This window comes from Cottoperca gobio, chromosome 9, assembly GCF_900634415.1.
Source record: "Cottoperca gobio chromosome 9, fCotGob3.1, whole genome shotgun sequence".
In the NCBI taxonomy this organism is placed as follows: Eukaryota; Metazoa; Chordata; class Actinopteri; order Perciformes; family Bovichtidae; genus Cottoperca; species Cottoperca gobio.
In genome coordinates, this window is record NC_041363.1 from 19,260,840 (window position 1) to 19,288,259 (window position 27,420).

General features: G+C 40.1%; 2 protein-coding genes across 2 annotated transcripts; one reads left to right on the forward strand and one right to left on the reverse strand.

Annotated features, from left to right (window-relative positions):
- The first annotated feature begins 4,124 nt into the window (after positions 1 to 4,124).
- LOC115013105 (monocarboxylate transporter 12) lies at positions 4,125 to 7,544 on the forward strand. Its single transcript, XM_029439102.1, has 4 exons — positions 4,125 to 4,320; positions 4,397 to 4,540; positions 5,545 to 6,327; positions 7,363 to 7,544. The coding sequence occupies exons 1-4, from the start codon at positions 4,125 to 4,127 to the stop codon at positions 7,542 to 7,544; spliced, it is 1,305 nt and encodes a 434-aa protein (XP_029294962.1).
- Positions 7,545 to 8,689: 1,145 nt separating this feature from the next.
- gldc (glycine dehydrogenase (decarboxylating)) lies at positions 8,690 to 26,291 on the reverse strand. Its single transcript, XM_029439065.1, has 25 exons — positions 26,019 to 26,291; positions 25,757 to 25,835; positions 22,847 to 22,982; positions 22,275 to 22,439; positions 21,974 to 22,051; positions 21,636 to 21,783; positions 20,961 to 21,157; positions 20,718 to 20,814; positions 20,362 to 20,467; positions 19,892 to 20,031; positions 19,179 to 19,259; positions 18,938 to 19,035; positions 18,128 to 18,212; positions 17,988 to 18,029; positions 17,564 to 17,706; positions 16,782 to 16,857; positions 14,829 to 14,954; positions 14,022 to 14,171; positions 12,968 to 13,080; positions 12,639 to 12,780; positions 11,685 to 11,796; positions 11,448 to 11,543; positions 11,093 to 11,265; positions 10,927 to 11,007; positions 8,690 to 9,737 (listed from the first exon to the last, which is right to left on the reverse strand). Exons 1-25 carry the CDS (start codon positions 26,289 to 26,291, stop codon positions 9,597 to 9,599), a joined length of 3,078 nt encoding a protein of 1,025 aa, XP_029294925.1. The 3' UTR covers positions 8,690 to 9,596.
- Positions 26,292 to 27,420: the final 1,129 nt, after the last annotated feature.

Sequence of the window (27,420 nt, forward strand, 5' to 3'; positions counted from 1 at the left end):
TGGTGTCATTCAAGAGTCAGAAGTGTTAATTATTTTCAGCTGAAAGGACAGATAACCTGCATGTGTCTGACCCCGAGTATACAGAAACATTTATACAGTAGAGTTGCATGGGCAGGACTGTAGGTAATGCACATGTCTGTCTACCAAATGGGAACAAAGCCATAGAGACATACAACTGTTAACACCCGGCTGCTGATTGCCTGACAATGGTCACAGTCAGTGGCGCCCTACTGTCTGTCCATTACTAGCAGACAGGAACATCAGACATGTGCATTACAACTGTGATGCACATATCAAACAGCAACTTTATAGAGATCAAATATAACCAGAAGACTATATGATACATTTCCACGAGAAATAGTATTAGCACAGCACACATGTGTGCAGAGATAAACTCCGTCAGAAGTCTCTCCAGCTGATCCAGAGGTGATCAGAAAGAGACTTCCCTAGGAACAGGTTTTGACAGCTGGTATATATATATATACCGGTACTGTATGTCTGTGGAACACGAGCGGCATAACATCGGACACTTTTCAAGCAACAACATGTTGAGGACGACAGGAGTGGGACAGTAGCGGGGGACAAGTGAGCTTGATATTTTAATGTATTTTTGTTTAAAACTTGGTGACTTAACGATAACGTTATTTGTGTTAATTTTTAATAAGCATTGTACGTTTGCGGTATGTTTTAAAAGTCTTGTACAATACAAATACAGAAACATTAATGCAGTCTAAAATGTCCTATCTTGCTTAAAAACTTTGGTTTGAGGTTTTGTGGCTGTACTTAAAGCGCTGTTGTACTCGAGTGGTGCTTGTAGTCTTTTAAATGCATTTTAATTTACATGCATGAAGGAGGAAAATTATTAGAGAATTCCTCAAAAATGAGAGTTATTACTAAAGTGTTTGATTGCATGGTCACTGTGTATTTTACATTACATTACACTACAGTTCATTTAGCTGAAGCGACGTACAAAAAGTGCAAACAATCATGGGGATACAACTCATAACAGCAAGAATCTTGCAAGTACATTAGCTTCAAATAGGTACAATCGTTTAAGTGCAGAACACTGTCTTCAAATAAGCCAGTTTGAAGTGCAACATACAGAAACAATAGAATACAAATGCAACTATTAGCTATAAATAAGCCAAACTAATTTCCCAGTGGTGGAAAGTAACTAAGTACTCAAGTATTGAACAGAACTTAAAGAGCCTACGAAATGATATTTCGTCAGTGATATTGGGCTTGGTATATGATAGAGGTTGCATTTCTATTGTGAAATGTGCCATATATATTTTTTATTATTATTGATGTATTCGTAATAAATCACGATTATAACTGCTTAAAAATTACTTCTGCTAACAACAATCGGTCGCTGCGCCGAGATCATCCACTTCGGCAATGTTCGGGCGATGACATCACAAGTAGAATACATTGAAGCCTCCAGCAAAGACTGTTGTCAATTATTATGAGAAAGAATGGACAACAATCAATCGCCAAGAATAATTGTGAAGCGATGTGTTGTATGAGGATGTGGGACCGTCTCCAAATCTAGCTTTCTGTGGCCAAAGATGATAAAATGTCGCATTTATGGACAAGACAAGTGCATTGATGAAACCAACGATTTGTGGGCAGCACTTTGAGAAATCATGTTTCGAACAAACTATGCCAAGGAAATGAGATTCAAAAAGAATTTAAAACTGAACGCAGATGCTGTGTCCTACAATACTGCCGAGACCCCCGCTTAAACACGTCCGCCGATGCAGAGTCCTCCACCAAAGAGACGACGAAATGCATTCGCCAAAAGGGAGAGAGCGAAGGTAAGCCGTGCTACTGTTTAATTTATCTATTGTTACAAGCATAAAGCCATAATCGGTCTAGGCCTACTGTATGTAACGAGTTTACACCAGGCCCTAGCCGATATCTTTGTGTTATTGGTATGCCATATAGCGATACATTCTGTAACATACAAGATAATACAGGTCAATGGTAATCACTTCAACCTTATTTGCTTATTTATCTATTTATTCTGTAACTTTGCCAGAGTGACCATTCGACTCCCCAAAAATACATCAAAGTTTCTGAGCTCTACACATTTATGCACACAAGTAACTTACTCATTACGTGGCCTGATCACATGCTTGTTATCTGTCCCTCTTCAAATACCTTTGGTAGGCTGTCTGCAACACCCAAACATCCAGACACTTTGATTTGAATCCTGTGTGATCTGTTATGCAGGTTATGTTTGCACCACGTCCCTCATATTCATTGAATTCCTCCATGACATCCTTTTCTTGGCAGCAGCTCTTCAATTGCTTCCATAATTGTACAGTTTTCACATGTACACCTAAATGTACAAAGGAAGAGTGGTAAGGACATGTACACAATATGCAATATCCAGACAAAAGGCCAATATTAACGTCATCTTAATTTCATACTATTCATATACCTGTGTTTCACGACAGGCTCGTAAGCAGCTCATAAGCCTGTTATGGTCGTACGGAGGTCGGATTTATCTAGTAGCAACTTTTTACCCGTTTCACGTAAGTCTCGTAAAGTTACGACATCGTAACTTCCATGAACATCTGGTAAGTGTTACGGCTACTATAGGCAGCCGTGAGACGGTCAGTATACAGACTATACTTTATAAACCAGCGCTGTCCTCCGGTCTGTTTGTTAGCTAATAGCTAATGCTTTATATACAGCCTCGTAATATATGACGTTTGACATCAGACACAACGATAGAACCTCAACCGCAGAAACTTCGAGAAAGAATCAAGTTATCAAGCTTTACAGACACTGATGTGTCCAAATAGAGAAATAATTGAATATTTAGGGATCGAGCAATTTGCGGACAACTAGTCAGGTTTCATAACAATTCAAGGAAACCAAGCTATCGACTCGATATAGGATAGCTTGCGACCTATTTACGATCGAAGATAATGTTACGTTTTATTATGATGTATTTACTATATATTGAGAAGTTCTATGAACTATAGTCAAATGTATATACCTGTCTGTGTTCTGTTGTCTCACAGGATCTCCGCCAAATCCAGAATCACTGTCACCATCATCCACATGTTCGCTCCCGTCTGTGTCTCCATCTTGAATACTGTGTCTCCAGCTGCTCTGTTTCCACCACGTTAAACTCGCCCGCATGATCTAAATCCACGACACCGGCATCCTCTTCAATAAACTCCTCTTCTTCAAAGTGCAACGAGTCTATTGACGACTCACTGTCACTCGATTCTGTCGAAATATCCGAGCCAGAGTCCGACATCGCCACGTCTGCCGTGCTGTCTGTGTATTCAACTGGTGGACTGTGTTCTACTTGTGACGTCAGAACACGGCGTCGGCTGTTTCCGGTAGCGGCAATGTCAATATCGGTGGTCGACATACTAAATCGTGATTTATTAAATACTGCGATCATTGTGTCATAAATAACACATAATTTTACAACACAAATAGCATTTACTATCATCAGTAGAAATTCATGTTTATCATTTCGTAGGCCCTTTAAGTACAATTTTGAGGTACTTTATTTGAGTTTTGTATGATACTTAAGAGGGGAATATTGCACTCTTTACTCAACTGCATCTATCTGAGTAAACTCAACATTACATAAATAACACATTCCTAACATTTTTTGTCTCGGGGCCCCTTACAAAAGACTGTACCTGGATGAGGCCCCTCGTCCCATTTTAATGTATCAGATGAAAATTGAGGATTCTAATCAAATCAACTACTAGATTCAGTTGTTTATATGGTTTTATTTAAACCACTGTTAACAATCTAATAATGTCTAATACTGAGACATGATTTCAGTCACATGGGACATTTTACTCCAGAACCAGTTTGGCTTCTTTTAGATCTCTGAGTTGTTTTGCTTGAAATACTTTTGTGTGAATTTAAACCCAGCACCTTTAAAAACAACAATAGACAACACAACACAACTTTTTATTCAAACTGAAAACAAAAAAAGGATGTTTACCAGATCCAATGTTGGTTGATGTATCTCTGTGTGTTTTGAATGCTCATTTTCATGAGCCCGGCCAACCATTTATCAGTTTGTTGCATGACAACCATTCAGCACAGGCAGGAGAGCAGCCTGCAGAGAGGCGGTGAACATGAAGTCCAGGAGACCCCCTGACGGGGGGTATGGCTGGATGGTGGTCGCATCAGCCTTTTTCATCATAGGCCTTACTGTTGCCGTCCTCAAGAACTTTAGCCTCTTCTTCCTGGACATCCAGAGTCACTTTGGAGTCCTGACCAGCACCACCTCATGGGTCACCTCCACTACGATCGTCACGTTTCACCTTGGAGGTAAAAGACAGGGTTTTCAGCTAAAAGTTCTTTGTTGTTTTTAACTCAGCATTGTTGTTTTGATTTTTGTTCTCAGCTCCAGTGGCCAGTGTGCTGACCATACAGTTTTCTCAGAGAGTGGTCATCATAGTTGGAGGTCTGCTGTCGGCCTCGGGGATGTTGCTGGCGTCTCTGGACCTTAGTCTGCCGTGGCTCTACCTCACCATGGGCATCATGCAAGGTAGCCCACTCAGGACATACTGTGAACCCCAGGAAGCATTGCTGCTCTTTTCACTCACTATGTTTGGTTAGTTTTAGTATGAAGCCAAATTTAAATCTACAACCTAATCAAAGACTTGTTGGGTCATCGTACTTCTTAATGCCGTGGTATGGAACTTTAGGGTCAGGACCCCTCGAAGGGGTTTCAAGATAAATCTGAGAGGTCGTGAGCTGGTTAATGGAACAGAAAAGAAAGATATTGCTCTTCTACTCAAATTAATGTTCTTTGTTTTCTGACTTTTATGGAACTTTGTTTTTATTTATTTATTTTATTTTTGTATATTGTTTTACTTTTCAGTTATTCTAATTAAATATCATTTGAGGTGTAGAGGACATTGCAAGCAGACACTGCTTTATTTTAAATAGTTTTTACCCTATCACCCTGCAATTTATAATATTTACAATTTTTACATTTTTTAAATATCTGATTACATGTTTCCGATTAATCAAATGAAGGCCCTGAAGTTAGTGTATTGTTGCATTGTTGAGTGGGAACAGAACCATAATGTATATCAGAAAATTAATCTGCAACTATTTTGAGAATTGATTTAATAGTTTCTGTAATTTTTCAAACAATAATTCTTAAAATTCATTGTTTCCAGCATCTCAAATTATATGATATTAAACTGAATTTATCTTAGGATTTGGACGGATACAATAAGATGACGCCAGCTTGGTGAAATTGTGATGGAAATGTTTGACTATTTTCTGACGGTTTATAGTCATAATCAGTTAAGGGATTAAATTGAGAAAATTATTAATTGACAATGAAAATAATTATTAGATGCAGCTCTAAGACATACGTTGCTTGTTTTCACCTGATAATTCTTCCACAGAAATCAGATCTTTGAAAAATATGGTGGGTGGTTCAAAGGGGACTACTTTGTTTCGATGATACTTCATCAGAGGACGCCATTCTTCCAAAAAGAAATTAGATGGTTAAAGGTTTCCATCTTTTGTTTCCAGGAATGGGCATGTGCTTCTCGTGGATCCCTGCCAACAGCATGGTGAGCCACTACTTTGTACAGTGGCGTCCCATCGCCTACGCCATCGCCAGCTCTGGGGAGTGCGTCTTCGCTATCCTGTTCAGCCCCTTCTTCCAGTGGCTGATTGAGACGTACAGCTGGCAGGGGGCCTTGCTCATCATAGGAGGCCTTCAGCTCAACCTGTGTGTCTGTGGTGCTCTCATGAGACCCCTAGAGGCTCATGAGAGCACCCTACAGGACACCAAAGACAATCTAGAAGCCAATGCCGCTGAGCTCCCGCCAAAGAGGAAGGTTATCTTCCAGTTCTCGCTGATGAGGAAACCTGAACTACTCCTCTACATCCTGTTTGCCATCTTTGCAGCAGCGGGGTTTTTCATCCCAACTCTCTTTCTAGTGCCCTTCGCCAACAGTTTGGGGATGGACAAGTACTGGCCAGCCTTCATCCTCTCTATGCTGGCATTAGCAGACCTGGCGGGGAGGCTGCTCTGCGGGTGGTTAGCCAACATGAGGCTGGTGAGGAACCTGCAGCTGCTCACCATGGCGGTCACTCTGCTCGGGGTGGTGCTCCTGCTGCTGCCCATCAGCCACAAATACTGGGCCATCCTGGTCTTTGTCTTGCTCTACGGGTTCCTATTCGGCTGCGTGGTGGCCATTCACATCACCTCCATCGTGGACATTGTAGCCCTGGAGGGTTTTGACAGCGGACTGGGACTCTTTATGCTTTTCAGGAGCATCGGGGGCTTCATCGGCCCACCTGCTGCAGGTGAGTTTAAATTGTCAGGTAGAAAAAAAACTAGCAGACTGAACATACAGACACGTTAACGCTGTCATGAAAGACAGACCTAACAGTGTGCATAGTTAGTAGGTATGTTAAGCTCCAGGAGCAATGAGAAAAACATTGTTCATCTCTTGGCCCAGACGGGAACATCTCAAGAAGAACTATTAGATGGGCTGAAATTTGGTGCACTCGCATTCATGTCCCCCTCAGGATATTTTAATAATTTCATCCAGCATTATCATCAGGTCAACATTTCACTCTGTCCTGAACTTTGGTTTATGACCTGCAAAACATAATGACAATGAACATAGTAAACATTATTCCTGCTAAACGTCATGTTAGTATTGTCATTAGTGGCATGTTTGCATGATGCTGTTACTCTTAAACTGAAAGCATCACTGTGCCTAACTACAACCTCACAGAACGGTGAAGCGTGGCTGTTGATCTCAGTTTCTCAAAGTGTGGCCCACGGGCACTCAGTAACATTTTGTGTGGTCCCTGAAAGTGACATGGCAAGAATGTTTTAATCATCCTCAGCTCATTTCAATACTTTCACTGCTCGACTACTGTGTCAAACTGCACCTCCCCAACAAACGTCTGTGAGGTTAGGAATGACAACTTGTAGAAAGGCTAATGCATGGCAACTAGTAGCACCTCACGAGTGTTGCAGGAATTGCGCTCCGTCATCAATGCTAGTGCTGTTAGCTAAAGTTGTTGATTGTAGAGGACAACTCAGCATGTGTGAACTGTTCCTGTGCGGCCCTCAATCATATGACTCCCTAAATGGCACCCAGTCATTAAAGCTTTGAAAACCCCTGTTAGTATTTAAAATAAAGTCATAATGTAGTATGCCATAAAACATTACATAGAATGTTGTAAATAAAGTCATAAAAAAGTCATAGTATTTAATAAAAAATTTGTAATATAGTATGCCATAAATAAAATCTGAAAAATGTCAAAAGTCATAGTATAGTATCCTGTCATCTTCAGTTTCTTCTTCTTCTCGTATTTCTTGTGCAGGCTGGCTGGTGGACCAGACAAACGACTACAGCGCTGCCTTCTACCTCTCAGGCGTCTGCCTCATTACCTCAGCAGTGTTTGTCGTCCTGGTCGACCGCGTCATTCAGAGGAGAACATTGGTGGAGGCTGAAGTTCATACGTCAGACGTCCAGGACAGCTCAGAAGCAGGAGAGGACAAGTGAGGCACTGTTACATAAGGATGTTTACCTCAATATGAGCCTGAGGGGCCACAAAGACCAAATGCTGCGTGGTTTGACCTAGTTTGACATGTGATGTAGGGTTAGTTCATTGACAATTAACTTCACCAGTCCAAGCAGAATCTCAATGTCAATCAATAGCCCTGGTCCACGCGTTTATATATAATCCCTCATAAACCTTGATACAATTGAAATCAATTACTTTTTCTTGCTTGGGACTGAAAGGGTGCATACAGTTCTATTTTTATTTTTTTATTACTGCCTTTACGTTCCCAAAGCTAAATGCAGATCTCAAACAGCCGACTCAAACTCTCTGGAGCCGCCCAACATGAAACTGATACCAGGATGAGGATATTTGTAGTGGCTTTAAGGAATCTGTGCTATGTGTTGGACAAATTGCTCAGGAGTTAAAGCCAAACAACTCAGCCCTCACACTGAGCACGTTTCTCATGGTTGAATACTTTGTGTTAGAGCTTAAATGATTAGTCAATCAAAGTATATGAATCTGTAACTATTTTATTAATGGTTTGTCTTTTTCTTTTAAGCAAGAATGCAATTTCAGAGGACAGCTGTGCAGTTTAAGGTGGAAGTGGGATGGAAGAGATTTAGTTTTTAATGTGTGCACTTTCCTGTGAATAGTTTATCACAAATGTCTAGGAGCATACACAAAGTAATACTATAGTATGCAATAAAATAAATAGGTCATTAAAATAATCATAGTGTATTAGATCATTTTTTATTATTACTATATTATGCCATAAAATAAGTCAAAAATGTCAAGTCACATAAAAAAAAAATATATAGTATGGAATAAAATGAATTAAAAAGCAATAGTATAGTAAGCCATAAAATAATTATGAATGTCAGTATAGTATGCCATAAAAATGTCAAATAAATGTATAATATAGTTTATGTGAATAAGGAGGAAATTTCCAATTCAATTTGGGATAAAAGACCTGACGGAGACAAAAGACATCAGGGAAGCACTGCGATTTGTAAAGCGCTTTTCCACCACTTGTGATTCAGTTTGTCAGAAGTCACCGGCCATCACTGGGTGGCAGTGTTGACTGACATGAGAATTTAAACTGGTCGTGAAGTTTCCCTGTAGTTCATACAAAACATGTACACACTTAAAGACAAAAATGTTTATTACACAGAATTCTTTTTTCTACAGACAAAACAGTTTAGATTAGAAAATAGTTGATTTAAAATTACGACTATCCATCCACTTGGTTAACAAATGTCACAATTCACATTAAAACATTTTCATACAACAGATGCATATTAACAAAAGCCTACAATAAACTACCTTCTATGGTTTTGTCATAGTATTTGAAAAAAAGGGAAAGTCAAGGCAGCTATTTTACACAACACAATTGAGGCACCAAGGGCATTTATTATATATGTTGGGAGTCTAGAAATAAACTGTACTCCACTTAAAATACAGTATTTCAGAGGTGAGTCACGGAGCGGCCTCGGTGTCGAAGGGTGCACTTATTTTGCAACATGGAAAAGCAAAAGTTGCACCTTTGGTCCATTGGAAGAGTTTGAGTAGGGGAGAACCCCGGGACCCTTGTTAAAGGGGTGCAATCAGAGACAAAGCCCGGTCCCAATGTCCACCTCTGGCTCTGCTTGAGGGAATTACCCACAATCCATAGGGCATTAATATTAAAAACAGGGATGACTAATGGAAAGTCTTAAATCGTCTAACTATCAAACTGACAGAGCTGGAAGCAAACAAAAACGGTCAGTCTAGTTTTATTGTCCCATTGACAGTTTTGGTTTGTTTCAACCTAATTTGCTCAAACATACTATAATAATATAAAGCCCAATTATTCTGTGAGCGAAAGTCACTCAATTGTTTTTAACTACACTGAGCATCAGTGGCACCAGAAATTCTTCTGCCCCAGCTGACGTGATTTCACCCCATTAGTGAGCCGTTATAGCCTCCTGCTCTCACATGTTCACTGAGCAAACAGGTGTTAAAGTCTGTGAGGTCTTTGAGTTTAGACATTGGGACTGGAGCACAGGAAGAGTCTATGAGGAGGCTCTCTTCTCCTCGTACGGAGACTCGTAGGCCTCCATGGGTGGGCAGGTGCACACAAGGTGCTGGTCGCCGTATATGTCGTCGATCCTGGAGATGCTCGGCCAGAATTTGGTCTCGGGCCTAATGAAGGGCTGGAAAGTGATAAGGGGAGGATAAATATCAGAATAAAGTCCTGTAATAAGGCTTATTAAGCTGTGCAGACATTACAAAAGGTATTTACTGGAAGGCATTAAAGCACAAACTAAGTTTATCAGAAGTAACTAAATACAAACGGTTCTGTAAGTACGCTGTGAAATTAGTGAATAAAAAAATAAAACATACATCTCAGTTTCAAATGTCTCGTTTTGTTTGACCAACAGTCCAGAAACCAAATAAATTAAATTTACAATTCTAAAAATAGAAAAGCAGCCAATCCTTGCTCTTAAGCAGAAATGGCTGCAACAAGCTCCTTTGTTTTTGTTTTTGAGTAAATCTTTTAATCACTTATCAAAAAAGATACAATACATTTTCTGTCAATCAACTAATTCATCTTATGTGTGTTTTATGTGCAATGGCTTTGGGATATCCGTCTTGAGATTTTCTCCACCATACTTAGGGCTGATTAATCAATTAGTCTTTCGACAGAAAAGTCCCATTTAAAATGTTTCAAGCAGAAATATCAAATTTCCCCTGTTCCAACTTCTGAGGGTTTGTTGCTTTTATTTATCGTGATTTTTCTCCAACTAGTAGCCTTCAAGCAGTCATGGTGCTGCGCTTGTGAATCAGAGTCTTTGAGTGTGGTACTTCAAAGCATACAGCTCTACTCGCGTCATCAAACAGACCAAAACTAACAATGAGTTTATCTAACATATTGTATTGCTGCATTATAATATATAAACACATAGGAGATATATATAGCTATAGAATTATATACACACACACAATATAAATAATAAATTAGAAGACAATAATGATGCCAAACTACTACAACTTAAATATGATCATTAGAGATCGTATGGACAGTTTAGAGGTGAAATACTGCTTCCCGTTTCTTTAGAGCAGGTGGCTCTGAATTACACATTTGGACCTTTAAGTTGGAAAGATAATAAACTGTAATAAAACTGTAGTCCAAACAAATAAGTACAGAGGCTGTTAACTGAATAAAACAACTCAAATGACACTGGTACTTTTACTGTACTCCGCACAGGTTTTGAAACAAAAAAACAATTCTTACTTCTTACCACTAGATGGCCATAGATGCCATGAGAGGATTATCTTCAGCACTACAGAAAAGTTGTAGCAGGCAGTGTGTAATAAAGTCAGAGGGATGAGGACACTCACCAAGGGGAAAGCAGCGTGCTCCCTGGAGTAGGGTCTGTCCCAGTTGGAGGATGAGATGCAGGCCAGAGAGTGAGGAGCCATCTGCAAACACACATGCAGAGTTTTATACGAGCTGCTGGAAATCTTTTCACCTCATATAAATAGACAAAGCAGGCCAGCAGCGTACCTTGAGCGGGTTGATGCGGGAGTCCATCCTTCCCTCCTCGATGTCTGCGATCTCCTGTCGGATGCCAAGCAGGGCGTCGCAGAACCGGTCCATCTCAGCCTTGTCCTCCGACTCTGTGGGCTCGATCATGAGGGTACCAGGCACCGGCCACGACATGGTGGGTGCATGGAAACCTGGACAAGGACAAAATAATAACCAAAAAAATAAAGAATTCAGAAACAACTTCTATTGGTTGTAATAAACATTTGTGGGTTTTTTTGTCCTCTATATTCAATGTCTTAACAAGGTGCTTCCACCAAATACTGTAGCGCACATATTATGCATTAAGTAATATACTGTATACAATTCAGCCTACCGTAGTCTTGCAGCCTCTTGGCCACGTCGACAGCCTCAATGTTAGCGGTCTTCTTGAACGGCCTCACATCCAGAATGAACTCGTGAGCTACAAAACCTGTTGAGACCCAATTACAGAACATTTTAGAATTTGATGCAAGGTTGTTTTTGTTGTTTTTTTATAAAGCGATAGACATCTTTGGAAGTGCAGACAATTTGTCAAAACACATCGATAGAATAATACTTTTCAAAGCCATACCTTTCCTGCCTCTGAAGAGGACCTTGTAGTGGTCTTCCAGCCTCTTGGCCATGTAGTTTGCGTTGAGGATGGCCACCTCTGTAGCGTGAAGCAGTCCTTTGGATCCCATCATCTAAACACAGGAGGGGTGTTAGCTGTCATTTTAACTGATTAAAGCGGTTTCATTCAAAAGCTTCCACTGGACATATTTATGTAAGGAACATTTAGAATGAACTTTCGCAGACATCCAGGTTGAAAACTTTCTAAAAAGGTTCAAATGAAAGCTAGAGTGAGGGACTTTTACATATAATGTTCATTACATTAAAGCCCACAACAAGTTCACACAATAACCCTATTATTTACTTTAATCTTTTCTTAATCTTTATCTGGAGCATCAACTCCAGAAACTTTCTTTACAGAAGCTTGGACGCTTCTCGAGGATTTTCTGGCATAGCTTTCACCATACTCCAAACTGCTGCCCCGTCGCTGTGGTCTGTCCCACATGATAATTAGTGTCACAGTCAGAGGAGAGAGGGAAAGATCTTAACTACAGCTTTAAAGCAAACTGAATTTTACGACCCAAAAACTGGCCAGTTGCTTCCCTCGTCTTTAAAACAAGTTCAAAATGTGAACATTGTTAATCAGGAAGAAGTGTTCCTAAGCAACATTATTAAGTGTTGACAACAGTCACATATTGACTATGTGCAGCACCGTCCTGATATTTCTTCTCAGGCAGTTCATCTCAAACTCACACTTTGTCATGTGAGAGTCACATGAACAGGCCAGGTAACTTTATCAACACTTACTGTGTGACAACAACATGTGAAGAAATGAGGTTTAAATGCCTGGAAATAGCAGTTACAGTAAATAATTAAGACAGAAGAGCAGTTGTCCATGACTTGTTGTTTGTGAAACATTTTATGCCGTGTTGTCAAGATAACAACAACCACAACAACTCTGACCATCTGTGCTGACCTTGATGTAAGCCCAGGAGATTGGCAGGATGGCGCTGGAGCCCCAGGGGGCGGCGCTGATGGTGCCCAGCGAGCTTTCGGCGTTGACTGAATACATGGGAACCACCGGGTGGCTCGGCAGGAAGGGGGCGAGGTGGGCCTTCCTGATGAAGAGTAGATGAATGTCATGAGAACAAAACATGATCAAAGCGTCTTGTTGCTTCAACACAATAAACATGCAGGTGTGTGCACATACTCTGAACTGACTGATCCTAGCATGGATGCACAAACCAATTGAACATTTTTCCACTTCATCAGTGCGTCTGGATCATAATCTAAATTCTGACTTACACTCCAATCGGCCCCATGCCAGGTCCTCCTCCACCGTGCGGGATGCAGAAGGTCTTGTGCAGGTTGAGATGAGACACGTCAGAGCCATAATCTCCAGGACGACACAGGCCCACCTGGAGAACAGCGCGAGGAAGAAAAATTACATTACATTACATTACAGTTCATTTAGCTGAAGCTTTTGTCCAAAGCGACGTACAAAAAGTGTAAACAATCATGGAGATACAACTCCGAACAGCAAGAATCTTGTAAGTACAGCTGTCTGCTGGCCAGAAAATGCACCCATCATGGTTACCATTTTTACTTTAAAACAAACAGGACAGAAAAAAACACAAGCTACTCTTATTACCAACTTTTGGATAGTGGTAAATTCCTTCCATATATAGACTGATAATGTGGAGTAAAGAATGCCTAACCTTGAATTTACTGACAGACCTTAAATCCAAGCTCCTACAGGAAAATGAGTGCACAACAGATGATAATAATAATAATAATAATAATAATAATAATAATAATAATAATAATAATAATAATAATAATAATAATAATAATAATAATAATAATAATAATAATAATAATAATAATAGTTACTAGAGTATGAACATTATTTAGTTTAAGATCTCAGACATGGAATTATTAGTTGTAGCTTTACTAAGCATTTATATATGTGAATAAATGTCCATACTATCCATATCTTGCAAAACTAATTGTTTGAGGCCCTTAAGATTTGTACATGTGATTTGTGTTATTACTTGTGAATTCTCATTGAAAACCATTTGAACATCTAAAAGTAATCCTGAGATTGCCCAAAAATACCAGTAAACGAGGAGCTTGCATTATAAAAGTCAGAGGGGGCAGGTCTGTAAGTCGGTCAGTGATTGGTGGAGCTGATATTGGCGTAAAAACCATCATCTGCATATTATAGAGACCAAAGGTTAGTCATTTACAGCATGATAACACAAGTCTATAAACCTTTATCGTATTAGCCTTCAGTTTTCACAAGTTTATTATTAAATGACAGAACAGAAACATTATCTTTTGCCATTTCCCCGCTCACCTGGGCGTTCATGTTGGCACCATCCAGGTACACCTGGCCTCCGTTCTTGTGAATAAGATCACACACATCACTGATCTGCTCCTCAAACACACCAAAGGTGGAAGGGTAGGTGATCATCATGGCTGCAAGACTCGCCTTGTGTTTATCCACCTGGAAGAGGGGGCAGGATTCAGGAGACTACAACATCATTATTGCTAAAATCATATTGCAGAGTGTTGGGACTCGAACCCAAATTTGACCTGGCATAAATTCAAGTAATGTCACATCAATATCTCTGTGATGTATTATTTTTCCTTGAATTCAAAGCAGCCAGGGTCTTTATCTCTGATCACATGGTTCATAAAGTTAGTGAGCAATCCAACGCAAGACTGCATAACTGTCACTGTGGATTTAAAGTTGTATCCAGACCAGTTACCAACAAATGTTTCACAAAAAGTCCTATTGTATATCTATTTACCTACCAGTAAAGGGATATCCTTTACTGGTAGGTAGATCCTGCAATTTAGCACTAACCTATTTTATTCTTTATTATGGTGTAAAAAAAAAAAAAAAAAAAAAAAAAAGGGTGCAGTGTCTGGGATTTCCTGTCTTTAAATTATTAATATTGCTCAGGCTTTAAAAACACTGTATCCAACAAATTACATAATGCAATTTAAGCAGAGTCTGTAAATGGCCATGTCTATCATACACAATTCCCAAATTAAAGATTTGAAGTCTCAACCTGTTATCTGCAATGTTATTAAATTCTCAGCCTTGATAAAGCAGCTTTGTGTTAATCCAGTGGAATGCAAACAGTCCGGCTCTCACCAGCGCCTTCAGGTGCGTCATGTCGATGTTGCCGTCCTTGTCCACCTCCACCACCTGAACCTTCATGCCAGCCATCTGAGCACTCGCTGGGTTGGTGCCGTGAGCCGACTTGGGGATCAGACAGACCTGGAGGTGAAGAGAAAAATATAAATTTAACAAGACAGAGAGTTGCAACACATTTGTAGTCTATGTAAACATTTATTTTTGACAAATTCATGCTATGACTGAAGGATGACGTCTCACTATCCAAGAACAGCAGAACAGAACCTCCTCATATATTAGGACTACAAGAGGTGAACATTATTAATATTCATCTCCCTGAGTGAGCTTGAATCTAACAACGCTCCTTTGTACAGGAAGGAGACCTAAAGAAGTCCTGGACAGACAGTTTAAAAGCAAAAAAATTAAGAAAACTTAACGAGTAATAATAAATACTATATTTACTATTATACTGTAGAATTAATATTAAAAGATACATTTATTAAAAACGAGCAGGACTATTAAGAGTTTATTCTGTGTGGGGAAATGTTGCAACTCTTTTAGCTTTTGTTTTTTTTAATGTTTTACCACCACTGGCACCAATGTGTAACCTGTAATTGATTTTTATCCCTTATTAGGGCGACACTTCTGGAAACTGGGACACTTAGACCTTTGGGTTTCGGTAACATTGACAAATGACTGACTGGGACGGCTGAGCATGACTTTCAGTTCCCAAAGTCTTAAAACCTCCAAATATGGAATCTTGAAAGCAGCTAGCCTATAGTGGGATCACAGCGTTTTCAGCCCCTTTGTTTGCACAAACGCTTGTTAGTTTGGACCTTGACTGTTTCAAGGGATCAGGCCACTATCTAAGATGTACTTTTGAGGGAGCCATTAAAAAACAAAAGGCCAATTAACAGTAGGCCTACAGGAAAAAATAGTTTAGTCAGCCAGTCTTTAATCTGAGGGGCCGCCTTATCTTGCCTTGTCCTCGAGCTCTGCCAATCAGCACGTAAGGATACTGAAGGAATTTCTAGCCAGAATACTTTAAACACGTTAATATGTGGTTTCAAAGTGACCTGTTGTAACCTGTAAACAATACAACTGTCTGGAACTTTGATAGAGCCTAGGTAAATCTGTGGCTTATGTACTCGCTCTTTTTAACCTCAGTCAGCTAAATTAAAAAAGGAACTACTGGTGATAAATCATTTCTTAGATATCAGCGCTGTTACTGTTGGCATAATGATGGAACATACGACAAAATGATTGCTTTTAAAGCACTTTAATCTTCTTGAAAAATATGGATGTTTTATTTTTGAATAAAAAAAGGTTTATGCACCAACGGAGGCTTAATATAAATGTGCTTTCTCTTTCAGGAGCCTCTGGTTTACTTACTTACTACTTTACTTTTCTTTAGCTCCTTTAAAATTTGGGGAAAACCTTTATTTGCTTTTTTGCATTTGTTCGACTGTGTTGTGTTTGGCTTATGTCTGTGTATCAAAAGTGACGCTACAGCCAGCAGATGGTTAGTTTATCTTAGCATAAAGACTAACTAAGGTCCAAAGGTAACAGCACCTCTAAAGTTCACTAATTAACAAGTTATTTATGGTTCGTTTAATCTTTATGCTAAGCTAAGATAACCGGTGGCTGGCTGTAGCTTCATATTTAATGCACAGACATAAAAGTGCTTCTTTAACACTTTTCAAGAAAGCAAATAGCAGTATTTCCTAAAATGTCAAAGTATTTCTTTAAGTATATCGTTTTGCTGTGACATTGAATATGGCTTTTATTGTAGCGTTCCTTTGTATTGTTTGCTTGTAGTGCAGATAAGCTGGAAACTGAAGCTTGATAGACATTTATCTAGTTTGTGTTAGGTAGCAGATTCAGATTAAAGCCTCAAGTGTTATTAAATCCTATTAACTTCCACATAACACCAATTCATTCACAGTGATGTTTTGGTATGACTGCACTTACACTCCTCGAGTTCTCCCCCTTGGAGTTCAGGTAGGCTTTTATGGCAGCCAGGCCAGCGTATTCTCCCTGAGCACCACTGGAAGACAAGCCAAACACACCATGATCAGGTACTACTACACATAGACATACGCACGCACACGCACAGTTCAAAGACCACTCTACAGAAATTACCAAAAGGAGAGAGACAGATGGGCTGAAAAGCTAGCTGCTAGATAACTCTCCAGACCAATGTAGCATGATCTCGTGGTCATAAACACTCTGCTGCTGATAGACAGACTTTGACTACTGGTTACTACTCTATCACTAAAGTCTGAAACCAACTTCAAAGTCCTAGATACAATAGGAAACTCCTGGTTTCAGAATTCCAATAAAAAAATAAAAAAAAAGTTCTCATTTCCACTTCTCTACCCTCAGACTTCTGGTAACTGTTCTCTCTTTTATCAAGAAATAGGTGTAAAAATATGGAATAAATTGTGACAAATCTGTAAATCATTAAGTCCCACACTGTACTACAGGTTATAAGGCCAGAACAGTCTGCAGACTTAATACATTTAACACATTAGTCTATTGAAACATATAAGTTCAGGCGTTAAAATATTTCATAGAAGGTTTTTGGTAGAAAATGCCTTAAATGTGTTAAATAATACAGATAAAAGCTGTATGGGAAGGGAACTGTATATTTAAGCATCTCTTTACTTGTGCGAACTAAGAGCAGAAATGGTCGAGTTGGTGTTGTGGATACTGGTATATGCAGATTTGTGCTGCAACAAGGCAGGTCTTACCTGTTTGGTTGGAAGGAGATGTTGTCATAGCCCGTCACCTCACAGAGGTCCCTCTCCAGCTGTCTGAAGAGCTTCTGGTAGCCATCAGCCTGATTCAGAGGCACGAAGGGGTGGATGTTGGCAAACTCCCTCCAGGTGATTGGCTAAAGAAGATAAAGGACAGCAGTGAGCAGGAACTTTCTAAAAACCACTCCATGTTAAGCTTTAAGCTCTAAACACGTTTTTCACATATTTTGGTCACATGAAAACAAATAAACCATCCATAACAAACGAGCAGCTCCATTCACGGAGGAAGGCCATGAGATATGATTAAAAGCTTTGGGAAACATCAAGTTAGTAGACCATGTGAATTTCCTGACAATCAAATTCATGTCAGTTTTGAAGATATCTAATTTGTTCTGAAGATGTGTCTTGAATTACTCACCATGAGCTCTGAAGAGCTGTTTAGCTTCATGGTGCAGGAGCCCTTAAGAAGAAAACAACATGTCACCACCACATAACTTCATATGAATTTAAATTGTTTGCAAATCTGAGTATCTTGTTTTGACTTCAGGTAGTACTCACCAGTGGGATCATGCTATGCACCAGGGAGATGTCCTTGTTCTCCAGACGCTTCATGTATCGCACAATGTTGGTCTCAGAGTGATAACTGGAGACAAAGATCAAATCAGTGGGATTAACTAAGGGCACATTATTTCCAATATTTGGTATGTCACTAAATAATGCAAAATTGACAGAATTACCTGCTTACTAAGTGTATTAGTAGGAAGATTGATCAAGCATTTTTTTGCAAGTATGTCACAATTATGTCAGAGAGTAGACGGAGGACTTAAAACATTAGAAGCCCTAATAGCAGACTATATTTATAGCACTAATAAAGATAGTATGCTGCACGTTTTGCAGCCAAGAGAGATGCTCTTGTTGCCACTAAAGCTTGTATAGCTGAAAACCCCATTCCTACAGTAGAACCAACTTGTTACAATGCTTGATGCGCTACATTCTTGCTTAATATTAGATCATAAACTGGTTTCAATATGCAACCATAACACAAAAAACGAGAACTAAAAACACTTTGAAGCATACCAACCCGTTTATCATGCCACAATCGTAACATTTAACACAAATGCAGGAAATCCTCATATCAGCGATTAGTACCAAAATGCCTGCGCGCCACATTTTCGTCTTTTATGTAATGTGGTGATTTGACGTCAGTGGCGAGTGCAGCTGGGTTCGATACCAGACGATCAAAATGGAAAATTTGATTACGATAGCCCAACATGTCATAAAGAAATAAAAGAGTTTGTGCGGATTGATATCACTTATATAGTGCTACATTATGTACTCTAAGATTGCAAGTTAACGGAGAATACAAACCTGTTAAAGACCTGGTGCGTGAGGTACTTGCTTGTCCTCTTGAAAGGACTTCCCATGATCCCCTTCACCCGCTCACCCATCTTCTCCGCGATCAGCTCCTGAAAATTGAAGCAGGTGGCATTTTATGTTACAGCTACTTATTATAAATAACAATCACTATGCAACGCTGAAGCAAGGATACAGATAGAAACTATAATGACAACTAATGAAATATAAAAGGAGTGAATGACAATCAACATACAGCTGAAGATTCACAGCCAAAGACCCAGAGCAAGTCGTCCAGGTCCCTCTCAGTCACCGTCTCATCCAGAGAGACACCCAACTGTTAACAGAGATAGAAACTTTATTTAAAAACATTATAAACAGCATTCCTCTGATATTCAAGCCTTCGTCATTTGGCACCGATTGACTGAAGTAAGTTAAAAACAGTATAATTTAGTTAACATAACATCTTGTTACAACAGTTTACGGAGATGTTTGATAACCCAGGAGTAGCCAATCCACTTTATCTAAACTGAATGGTAGGATTGTAGATTAGGTCTACTGATGGATTAACTGGAAAGCTTTAAAAGCAAAACTTTAATAAGATTAAGACCAAATATATGTATTGAAAACACTTAATTCTCTATATAAATTACAGTTGGTTTACCACAGCACTCAATAGCCTCTTTCTTACTTGGTTTGAGAATTGCTTCAGAGAGCAGAAGGCCAAGTGTATCCTGGATTTGTACCAGAGGGTCAAGTAATAAATTAAGTCTTTACCTGGCAAGTAAATAAAATAACTGCTCTGATGTGACCAACAGGCATTACACAGGAGTAATACAAATACACAGTAAATGTATCAACATTAGAAGAGAGAGATATATAATATTAATCATCCAGTAGACTATGATCCTCAGGTGTATTAACCGGTTGGTAAACCACAAGTGCACGACTTTCAAAGGTTGTTCTCACCACTCCCTCAGTGTAGACCCTCAGGTTTATCTCCCTCTGTGCGGCTCTCTCAAAGATGTCTTTAGCTGCCACACTACAGTTGATCTTAAGAGTGTCAAAGAACATCTCGCTGTGCAGCCGGTGGCCTGCTCTCTTCAGACCTGAAACATAGTGTGCAGTTACATACGGCACATTCTTTAGATGCATAATTAACTGAATGAATGTGTATATTTATTAATGTTAGAACTGGGTAGGAAAAATTATTTCCTATTTTTCCCCATTATGCATTATGACCAATGATGATATATTGATCTCTGTCTAGTCATCATTGGATCATTTGTCCACAATGTGTCAGATGTAAAATGATTAATTTCACCACAAATTAATGGCACCATCTATATCAAAATCACACAAGGAAGGCACTATACTAAATGATCCTGGTGCTGCATCAATAAAAGCTCAACTTCAAGCTCAAAAAACAAGAAATGTACCTTCAGCAAGGATCAGAGCAGCATTGTGTGTCCTCTCAGCGATGTGTTTGAGTCCCTGAGGACCATGATACAGAGCGTACATAGCAGCCATGTTGGCCAGCAGAGCCTAAAAGTCAGAGGTTGAACAACAGGAAAGTATTGTTTGGTCAAAACAAAAAATACATAACTCACTACAAGACAAAAAAAGTAAGTTTATTACAGACATGAAAAAACATAATTTTTACTTATTGCTCATTGACAGAAACTACAAATAAATATTTTTTTAAACCACAGTCTCCCATAATGGTTGTTCCAAATGATGTAACTTCTTACTTTATTTATATGTGGAAATGTACAAATTGTGAGTCTGGTCATACCTGTGCAGTGCAGATGTTGCTGGTTGCTTTGTCTCTGCGAATATGCTGCTCTCTGGTCTGCAAAGCAAGCCGATACACCTCTTTACCAGCTGCGTCCCTGAAACGTAAAAATATGTTTTAATAGTTCCCAAAGTAAGCTTTTGAGTTTCCTCTATTGGTTTTCTTGCGTGTACAAGGAACGTCCCTCTCATGAAATAAAATCTTAGTTCCAAGTTATTCTGATCGATGAGTGTAGCGTCTCACCTGGTGACTCCAACCATTCGACCAGGCATCATCCGGATCAGGTTGTCTTTAACAGCAAAGAAGGCAGCGTGGGGACCACCATAGCAGAGAGGAACCCCAAACCTCTGGGAGCTTCCCAGTGCAATATCAACGCCAAACTCCCCAGGGGGACGCAGCACACAGAGGGCCAACAGATCTGTGGCACAGCAAGCAAGGGCCTGGACAAGTAGAGGACCACGGTACAACCAAGTCAATGGACATCCTCTTCGGTCAAAAAAAAGACAACTATTCTGACTAATATGTAGCAGCTGGTTTGCAGTTATGCCACATATAAAACCAGAGATGAACACTTCATGTAAAATAATGATCAAACCAAATCTTGATAATGGTTCAAGCACATCCCATCCATCTATTTAAAGTTGCACAAAGCCAGTGCCATGATGTAAATATACTACAGTGTCGTCGGTGTAAAACTTTAAGCGGCGCTGCTGTGAAAGGAGAATCTAGGGTGTGTGCTGTATCACTTCCTTGATACGCCTTGAGAATGATATTAGGATATTGGATATGGACACAAAGAAAGTTGCAAACCTAAGATCTTGTTCCTCTCTTTTGATATAAAGTAGTCACCAACTTGCAGAGAAGCCTGAAACCAGGTCCGTTATCCTTTTTTAAAATTTGTGGTAAAAGCTCTCGTACCCCTCCCTTGTGCGCACGGTCCACAAGGTCTGTGAAGTCTTCCACCCTGCCATCAGTGTCTGGATACTGGAAGAGCACACCGCTCACATCCTTCCCACTGAAGTCCATCTCATGTGGCAGCTTCAACACGGTTTTCACCCCGATGTAGCTGCAACGTGACAGTGAAAACTTAGAGGAAATATAGGTAGAGGTTTTATACTCTAAAAATAATGTTTTACTATAGAGCAGCTCAATGGCAATTAATGCAATGAAATAAGATCTGCTATTCCTGTTCACCCCAATTGATTTATTTTTAAAGAGCTCATATATTAGTCGCTTGTGTGCAATACAGTACATACTTGGCTCTGGTCTGCACCACTGCAATGGTCTGGGGATGGCAGCGAGGGTCAATGTAGAAGGTTCTTCTTTTGTTTTGTCTGTGAGGAGTAAACTCAATTAACTGGTCAGATATATATACATATTGTCTATGTATCAAAAATGTATGCATTAGCAGAGTTTCTTCTTATGGCCAAGATGCAACTTCTTCCCAAACAGTGAGAGTTATTTTTGAAATGATGAGATTTGATTTTACAGCACAATCTGAATAGCAAAGATTGTTCTCCACGTGACTGCTTGTGTTTTGGTTCAGATTGTAAATACCTGTGGCAGAGCTGCATGGCCTCAGCAGCAGCCGTTCCCTCGTCGAGCAGTGAGGCGTTTGCCATAGGCATGCCGGTGATATCACAGATCATGGTCTGGTAGTTGAGGAGGGACTCCAGGCGACCTTGAGCAACCTCCGGTTGGTAGGGTGTGTACTGAGTCACCCTGAGGACAAAACGGATACAATGAAACAACAGAACAGTTTTGGCACGGAGACAATAGCATAAAGTCGGTGGTATTCAAGCAACAGAGACAGGACATTGGAATGCATTGCATGTCTGCCCCAACCCCAGGATTTTGGAGAAAACGTGGTCAAGGATGGCTGATTTAGAATTGCGTGAAAGAAGATTTTATCCAGCAGAAAGCAGGAGAAGCACATCATCAAAGCTCAAATGAGTCACAAGGCTTCCTGTTAGGGGTATGTTACTCTGCAGCACAGCACTTAAGCTTTAAATGAGAAATAAAACCTTATGAATAAACATCATTAGTTATCTGTGAGAGGAAACAAGCTCCCTGCACTTTCAAATATCCATAAGGGTTCTTCTAAGGGAGGGTCCTCTGAGAGCACTCACCAGCCGGAATTCTCCAGGAGATTGCGTTGGATGGGCGGCGGTACCGAGCAGCTGTAGTAGCCCATGCCAATGTAGGACCTCCATACTTTGTTCTTTGATGCAATCTTCTGTAGAGTGTCCAGAACCTCATTCTCACCTGTAAAATATTTAATTTGTGATTACTGTGCATTACGCTGCATGGTAGGGTTGGATAACGTAAGAATATAATCCAAAAAAACTACACCGTTTATAATACCTATTGATTATTGGATAGCAATACTAGTATTATTCTCATTTACCGGCCTCCTAAACCTCATCCCTCTCTGATTTTACTGAACTCCTCACACTAGCCTCATCCATCTCCCCACGCCTGTAATTGCTCGGTAACCTTAACATCCACATGCACTCCCCCACCTGCAAACTCTCAGCTGAATTCTCCACTCTACTGGACAATTTTTGTATCAGCTCCTCCAAACCCACAACATGCTCCCTTGACCCTCTTCCAACTCCACTACTGAAGTCCTGCCTCCCTGTCCTCTACTCACAAAATATCACAAGAAGAAAACAAAAGAGCACCTTACAATTGAATTTAGGTAAGAAAACAAATCATAAATAAGACATTCCTGTCCATCAAGAGACAGACTACACCCGTGGTTTCTTTCCCATTGGCCAGTTATTTATCCTCAGTCGCTGGCGCTGTAAGGAAGCTCTGCCAATGCAAAACCAGCCTATGAGATTCCTCTGGCCTTCCTGGCTACCTAGCAACTCCAAGGAATGGACAATACCGCCATCTGAACCAAGAGCCCTAACTACTCCTGTTTATGGAAAAGAAAGACACCTCTAAGTCTTTGGTGGTGAGAGGGACTGTAGCCAGTATAGAAACGGATATTTACAGCTTCTTCTAAAAAGGATGAAGGGTGCACAGTCAGTGTGGAGGTGGTGGTGAATCGTCCAAATTCAGTTCAGAAAATAATGATAAAATATTATCAGCAGGTTCAGGGTGAGTCGTTAGTATATGTGTGTGTGTGTGTGTGTGTGTTTGTTTAAGTAGAAAGGACAGCTTTCCCATGATCCCGGAGTTCTACAGGGCAGCAAAAAAAGCCTGATTCAGAACCATCTAGGAGGTCTATTGTTGGAAGGAGAATCCCTCGCCGGCTTTGCAAACTGAAGCCCTCCAAAGCTGAACAAGCAGAAAACCAGCACAGCCTCCAGTTTGTTCCTTCAGCATGGCTGCATTATGAAATCTGACAGTCAGAGGAAGGGCCGACACAAGAGTATCAAAATGACAAGTTGATCTGGAGAGTACCTGAGGATTTGTAACTTCTGTAAACTAACAATCTTTTCTAAATATTGGATTTCTGGGGTTAAAGCCGACAGTCTCAGGCGAATGATCTCTACTGTCGAATCAATGACTCGAGTTTACGCCAGCATTTATTTATCGTGCACACTCACACACAAAGTGAACAGAATATGTAACAAAGTCTACGCTAGGGTAGGGTTATAATGCAATATTATAATTATTGATTTTAAGTGGTACTGTATGATGACATGGCTATATTTAGAGCTGAAATATTAATTTGCCGATCAACATAATAATTTATCAAAGTAGTTGCAAAATCCTTAACAGTTTAGGTTTTGTTTTTTTTTGCAAGAAAGCCCAAACGTTACCTAGTTTCAGCTCCTCCCCTCCCCGAGTGTAATGTGCTTCTTTGTCTTGTGTGGTAGTAAATTACCTTTTGAGTCTTGGGCCATTAGTCAGACAACAAGCTATTTGTATTTGCCACATTGGGCTTTTTTATTATTATTATATATACCTCAAACTGTTAATGAATGATTTAAGAAAACATTTGGCAGATTAACTGAAAGTTAAAGTAATGTTTTGTTGCAGCATTATTAATATGGTGTATAACAAAATTCTGCTGATTTCAAGCAAACTGGGATTAAAAATGAATACACTCGAATGTGTATCAAGTGAAGTGCTGAAAGGTTGATTTCATCCATACTGCCTGTCCCTACTGTATTCTTTTCATTTCACTCATCTGCACACATAACAGCCCCAGTTCAACACATTAACATAAGCCTCCCTCAAAGCAGGGGTCTATTAACATTCGGAAAGACATATTATTCACAGTCAGTCATAATTTATTCAGCTTTCACCAGAGTTTACAACTGACAGAAAAAACAGCTGCTTTTACAGAGGGGTTACATCTGCTACTAAAGCCAATTTACTTTAATTTACTGCCTCATCTCTTCCATTATTTACTGGACATCCCCTCTGAAAGAACGGCTTTTCTCAGTCTCCAGCTTCTGTTTATTTTTTGTGTTTATTTTTATTTTTAAATAAGCCAAAGCAAACTCAGTAAACGGGAATGTATCCGGGGCTGACACATATTACATAGGAGAAAAGAAAAAAAACACATTCAGGCAAATCCCCATGCAAAAGTCACCTTATTAGGAACCCCCTCTGCTGTGATGTAATGTGAACGCTGTAACCAGATTGAACTGGACTTGGGACCGGAGCTCAAGGCTAAACTTTACACTCCAGTTGCCATCCTATGAGCATTGGCTTCCCAGCAGGAGATTGGTGCCGCTCGCCGAGTTTCGCAAAAACAACTCCAAATATGTTCAAAGGAAGACTTAACAGGGACGGGCGCTCCACGGCACACAATAGAGGTGCAACCTACATTCCAGCCATTCACTTAGCTTCTTTTGACTGAGCATTTAATGTGGAAAAACCTCATCATGCAAAATAGCTGGAGACGAGTGCGATAAATAAGGTTTTTTTTACATGCATTTAGATGATATTTAGTATTTTAAATACGGCTTGGCACAATTACGTCGAGGTTGATCGAGCAGCCTTTCGCCGTTATGATGTCAGATAGAAATGCTATTATAGCAATAGTAAATACATTAAAATGAAGGTAAACTTACAGATTGGATCATCCATTTTCATACTCCGCTTGATACGGATGGAGGATGGAACTGTGTTTTCGATCAACTGGTCGATTGACTGCGGAAAAAAAGCATTTTAATTAATAAAAGCGCACAAAACATGACTAGGAATACAGAATAATATCAATATACTGCGCAAAGCAAATGCTTCCATGTTGGAATTTGGAGTAATAAAAAAGGGAAATCGTGTTATTGAGCCCTATTGTTTGGGGGGGGGGGGGATGAGTAGCCTAAATCTTACCTCGAGTCCCAGAGCATCCAGCATTTCTCTCTTCTCCCTCTCACCTGGACCAATGTGCCTCTCTGCAAAGTCATCATGTCTGGGTAATAGTCTTTCTATCTGTCTGGAGGAGACGGCCACAGACGTCCTCAGACCCCGGGCTGCCCAGCTGTTTCGGATCCTGCACTGAAGTTTCCAAACCACGCGGCTCTTGTCACTCAGATGCCCGCACGGTGCGCTGGGATTCACCGACTTGGCCAAGAAGATCCCCCAGGACTTGGCGCAGCTCTGCATCTCTAAATCACTTTGCAAGACAAGTCTGCAGAAACTGGTGAAGCCTTTTCCTCCCCTCGCACGACAGAGTTTTCCCCCCACTGAGACTGATGCGATCCCTGCAGGAGACTCTGCCAACTCCTTCAAACTGCAGAGTTTATTCAACTGCACAGTTGCACAAGAGCGGACCAATCAGAGCGGAGAGGGTACGTGACGCAGTGACGAGCCCCGGTTAAACAGCTGCTAAACTTTCTCACGTGCCCACTGAGCAAGAGGAGAGACAAGTTTAATCACTCCAGAGATATTTCAGGAGAAAGTTACAAGTCCAAGCTGAGCCCTCGCAGACTTTAGCCCACGTCAAGTGTGTGCTGGGCGATAATGTGTGAGGGCAAGAGTCTGTAAATCCACGAGAGTAAACCTCAGATAATGGATCTGTGAGTGCATCACATCCACAGTAAGAGTTCAGGGAGGAATGTGTCCACACATTGAAAGGCTATAGAGGGAATACAAATGCATCAACAACTTCTCTGCCAACATCGTTCATTTTATAAAATCAAACGTGGATCATGCTGTAAAGTCTGTACTGAGGAAAAGGAGCCACTGAAATAGTTTCTCTAGCTGATATGGCCAAACTAAAGAGCTGCATAATACAGGACTGTCTCAGAAAATTAGAATATTGTGATAAAGTTCTTTATTTTCTGTAATGCAATTAAAAAAACAAAAATGTCATGCATTCTGGATTCATTACAAATCAACTGAAATATTGCAAGCCTTTATTATTTTAATATTGCTGATTATGGCTTACAGCTTAAGAAAACTCAAAAATCCTATCTCAAAAAATTAGAATAGTTCCTCAGACCAAGTAAAAAAAAGGATTTATAACAGCAAAACAAAATCAAACATTTGAAAATGTCCATTAATGCACTCAGTACTTGGTTGGGAATCCTTTTGCACGGATTACTGCATCAATGCGGCGTGGCATGGAGGCAATCAGCCTGTGGCATTGCTGAGGTGTTATGGATGCCCAGGATGCTTCAATAGCGGCCTTTAGCTCATTAGCATTGTTGGGTCTGGTGTCTTTCAGCTTCTTCTTCACAATACCCCACATATTCTCTATGGGGTTCAGGTCAGGGGAATTGGCAGGCCAATC

What these genes read in the sequence shown, in the direction of transcription:
- gldc (XM_029439065.1), bottom strand. Translation starts at nt 26,291, where the DNA reads ATGCAGAGCTGCGCCAAGTCCTGGGGGATCTTCTTGGCCAAGTCGGTG. An exon ending in CCTCTTCAGAGGCAGGAAAG is followed by an intron (nt 11,544 to 11,684) that starts GTATGGCTTTGA and finishes GGGTCTCAACAG; the next exon opens with GTTTTGTAGCTCACGAGTTC. An exon ending in CCCGCATCAACCCGCTCAAG is followed by an intron (nt 11,008 to 11,092) that starts GTACGCTGCTGG and finishes GTGTGTTTGCAG; the next exon opens with ATGGCTCCTCACTCTCTGGC.
- LOC115013105 (XM_029439102.1), top strand. Translation starts at nt 4,125, where the DNA reads ATGAAGTCCAGGAGACCCCCTGACGGGGGGTATGGCTGGATGGTGGTC. An exon ending in CGTCACGTTTCACCTTGGAG is followed by an intron (nt 4,321 to 4,396) that starts GTAAAAGACAGG and finishes TTTTGTTCTCAG; the next exon opens with CTCCAGTGGCCAGTGTGCTG. An exon ending in CATCGGCCCACCTGCTGCAG is followed by an intron (nt 6,328 to 7,362) that starts GTGAGTTTAAAT and finishes TTTCTTGTGCAG; the next exon opens with GCTGGCTGGTGGACCAGACA.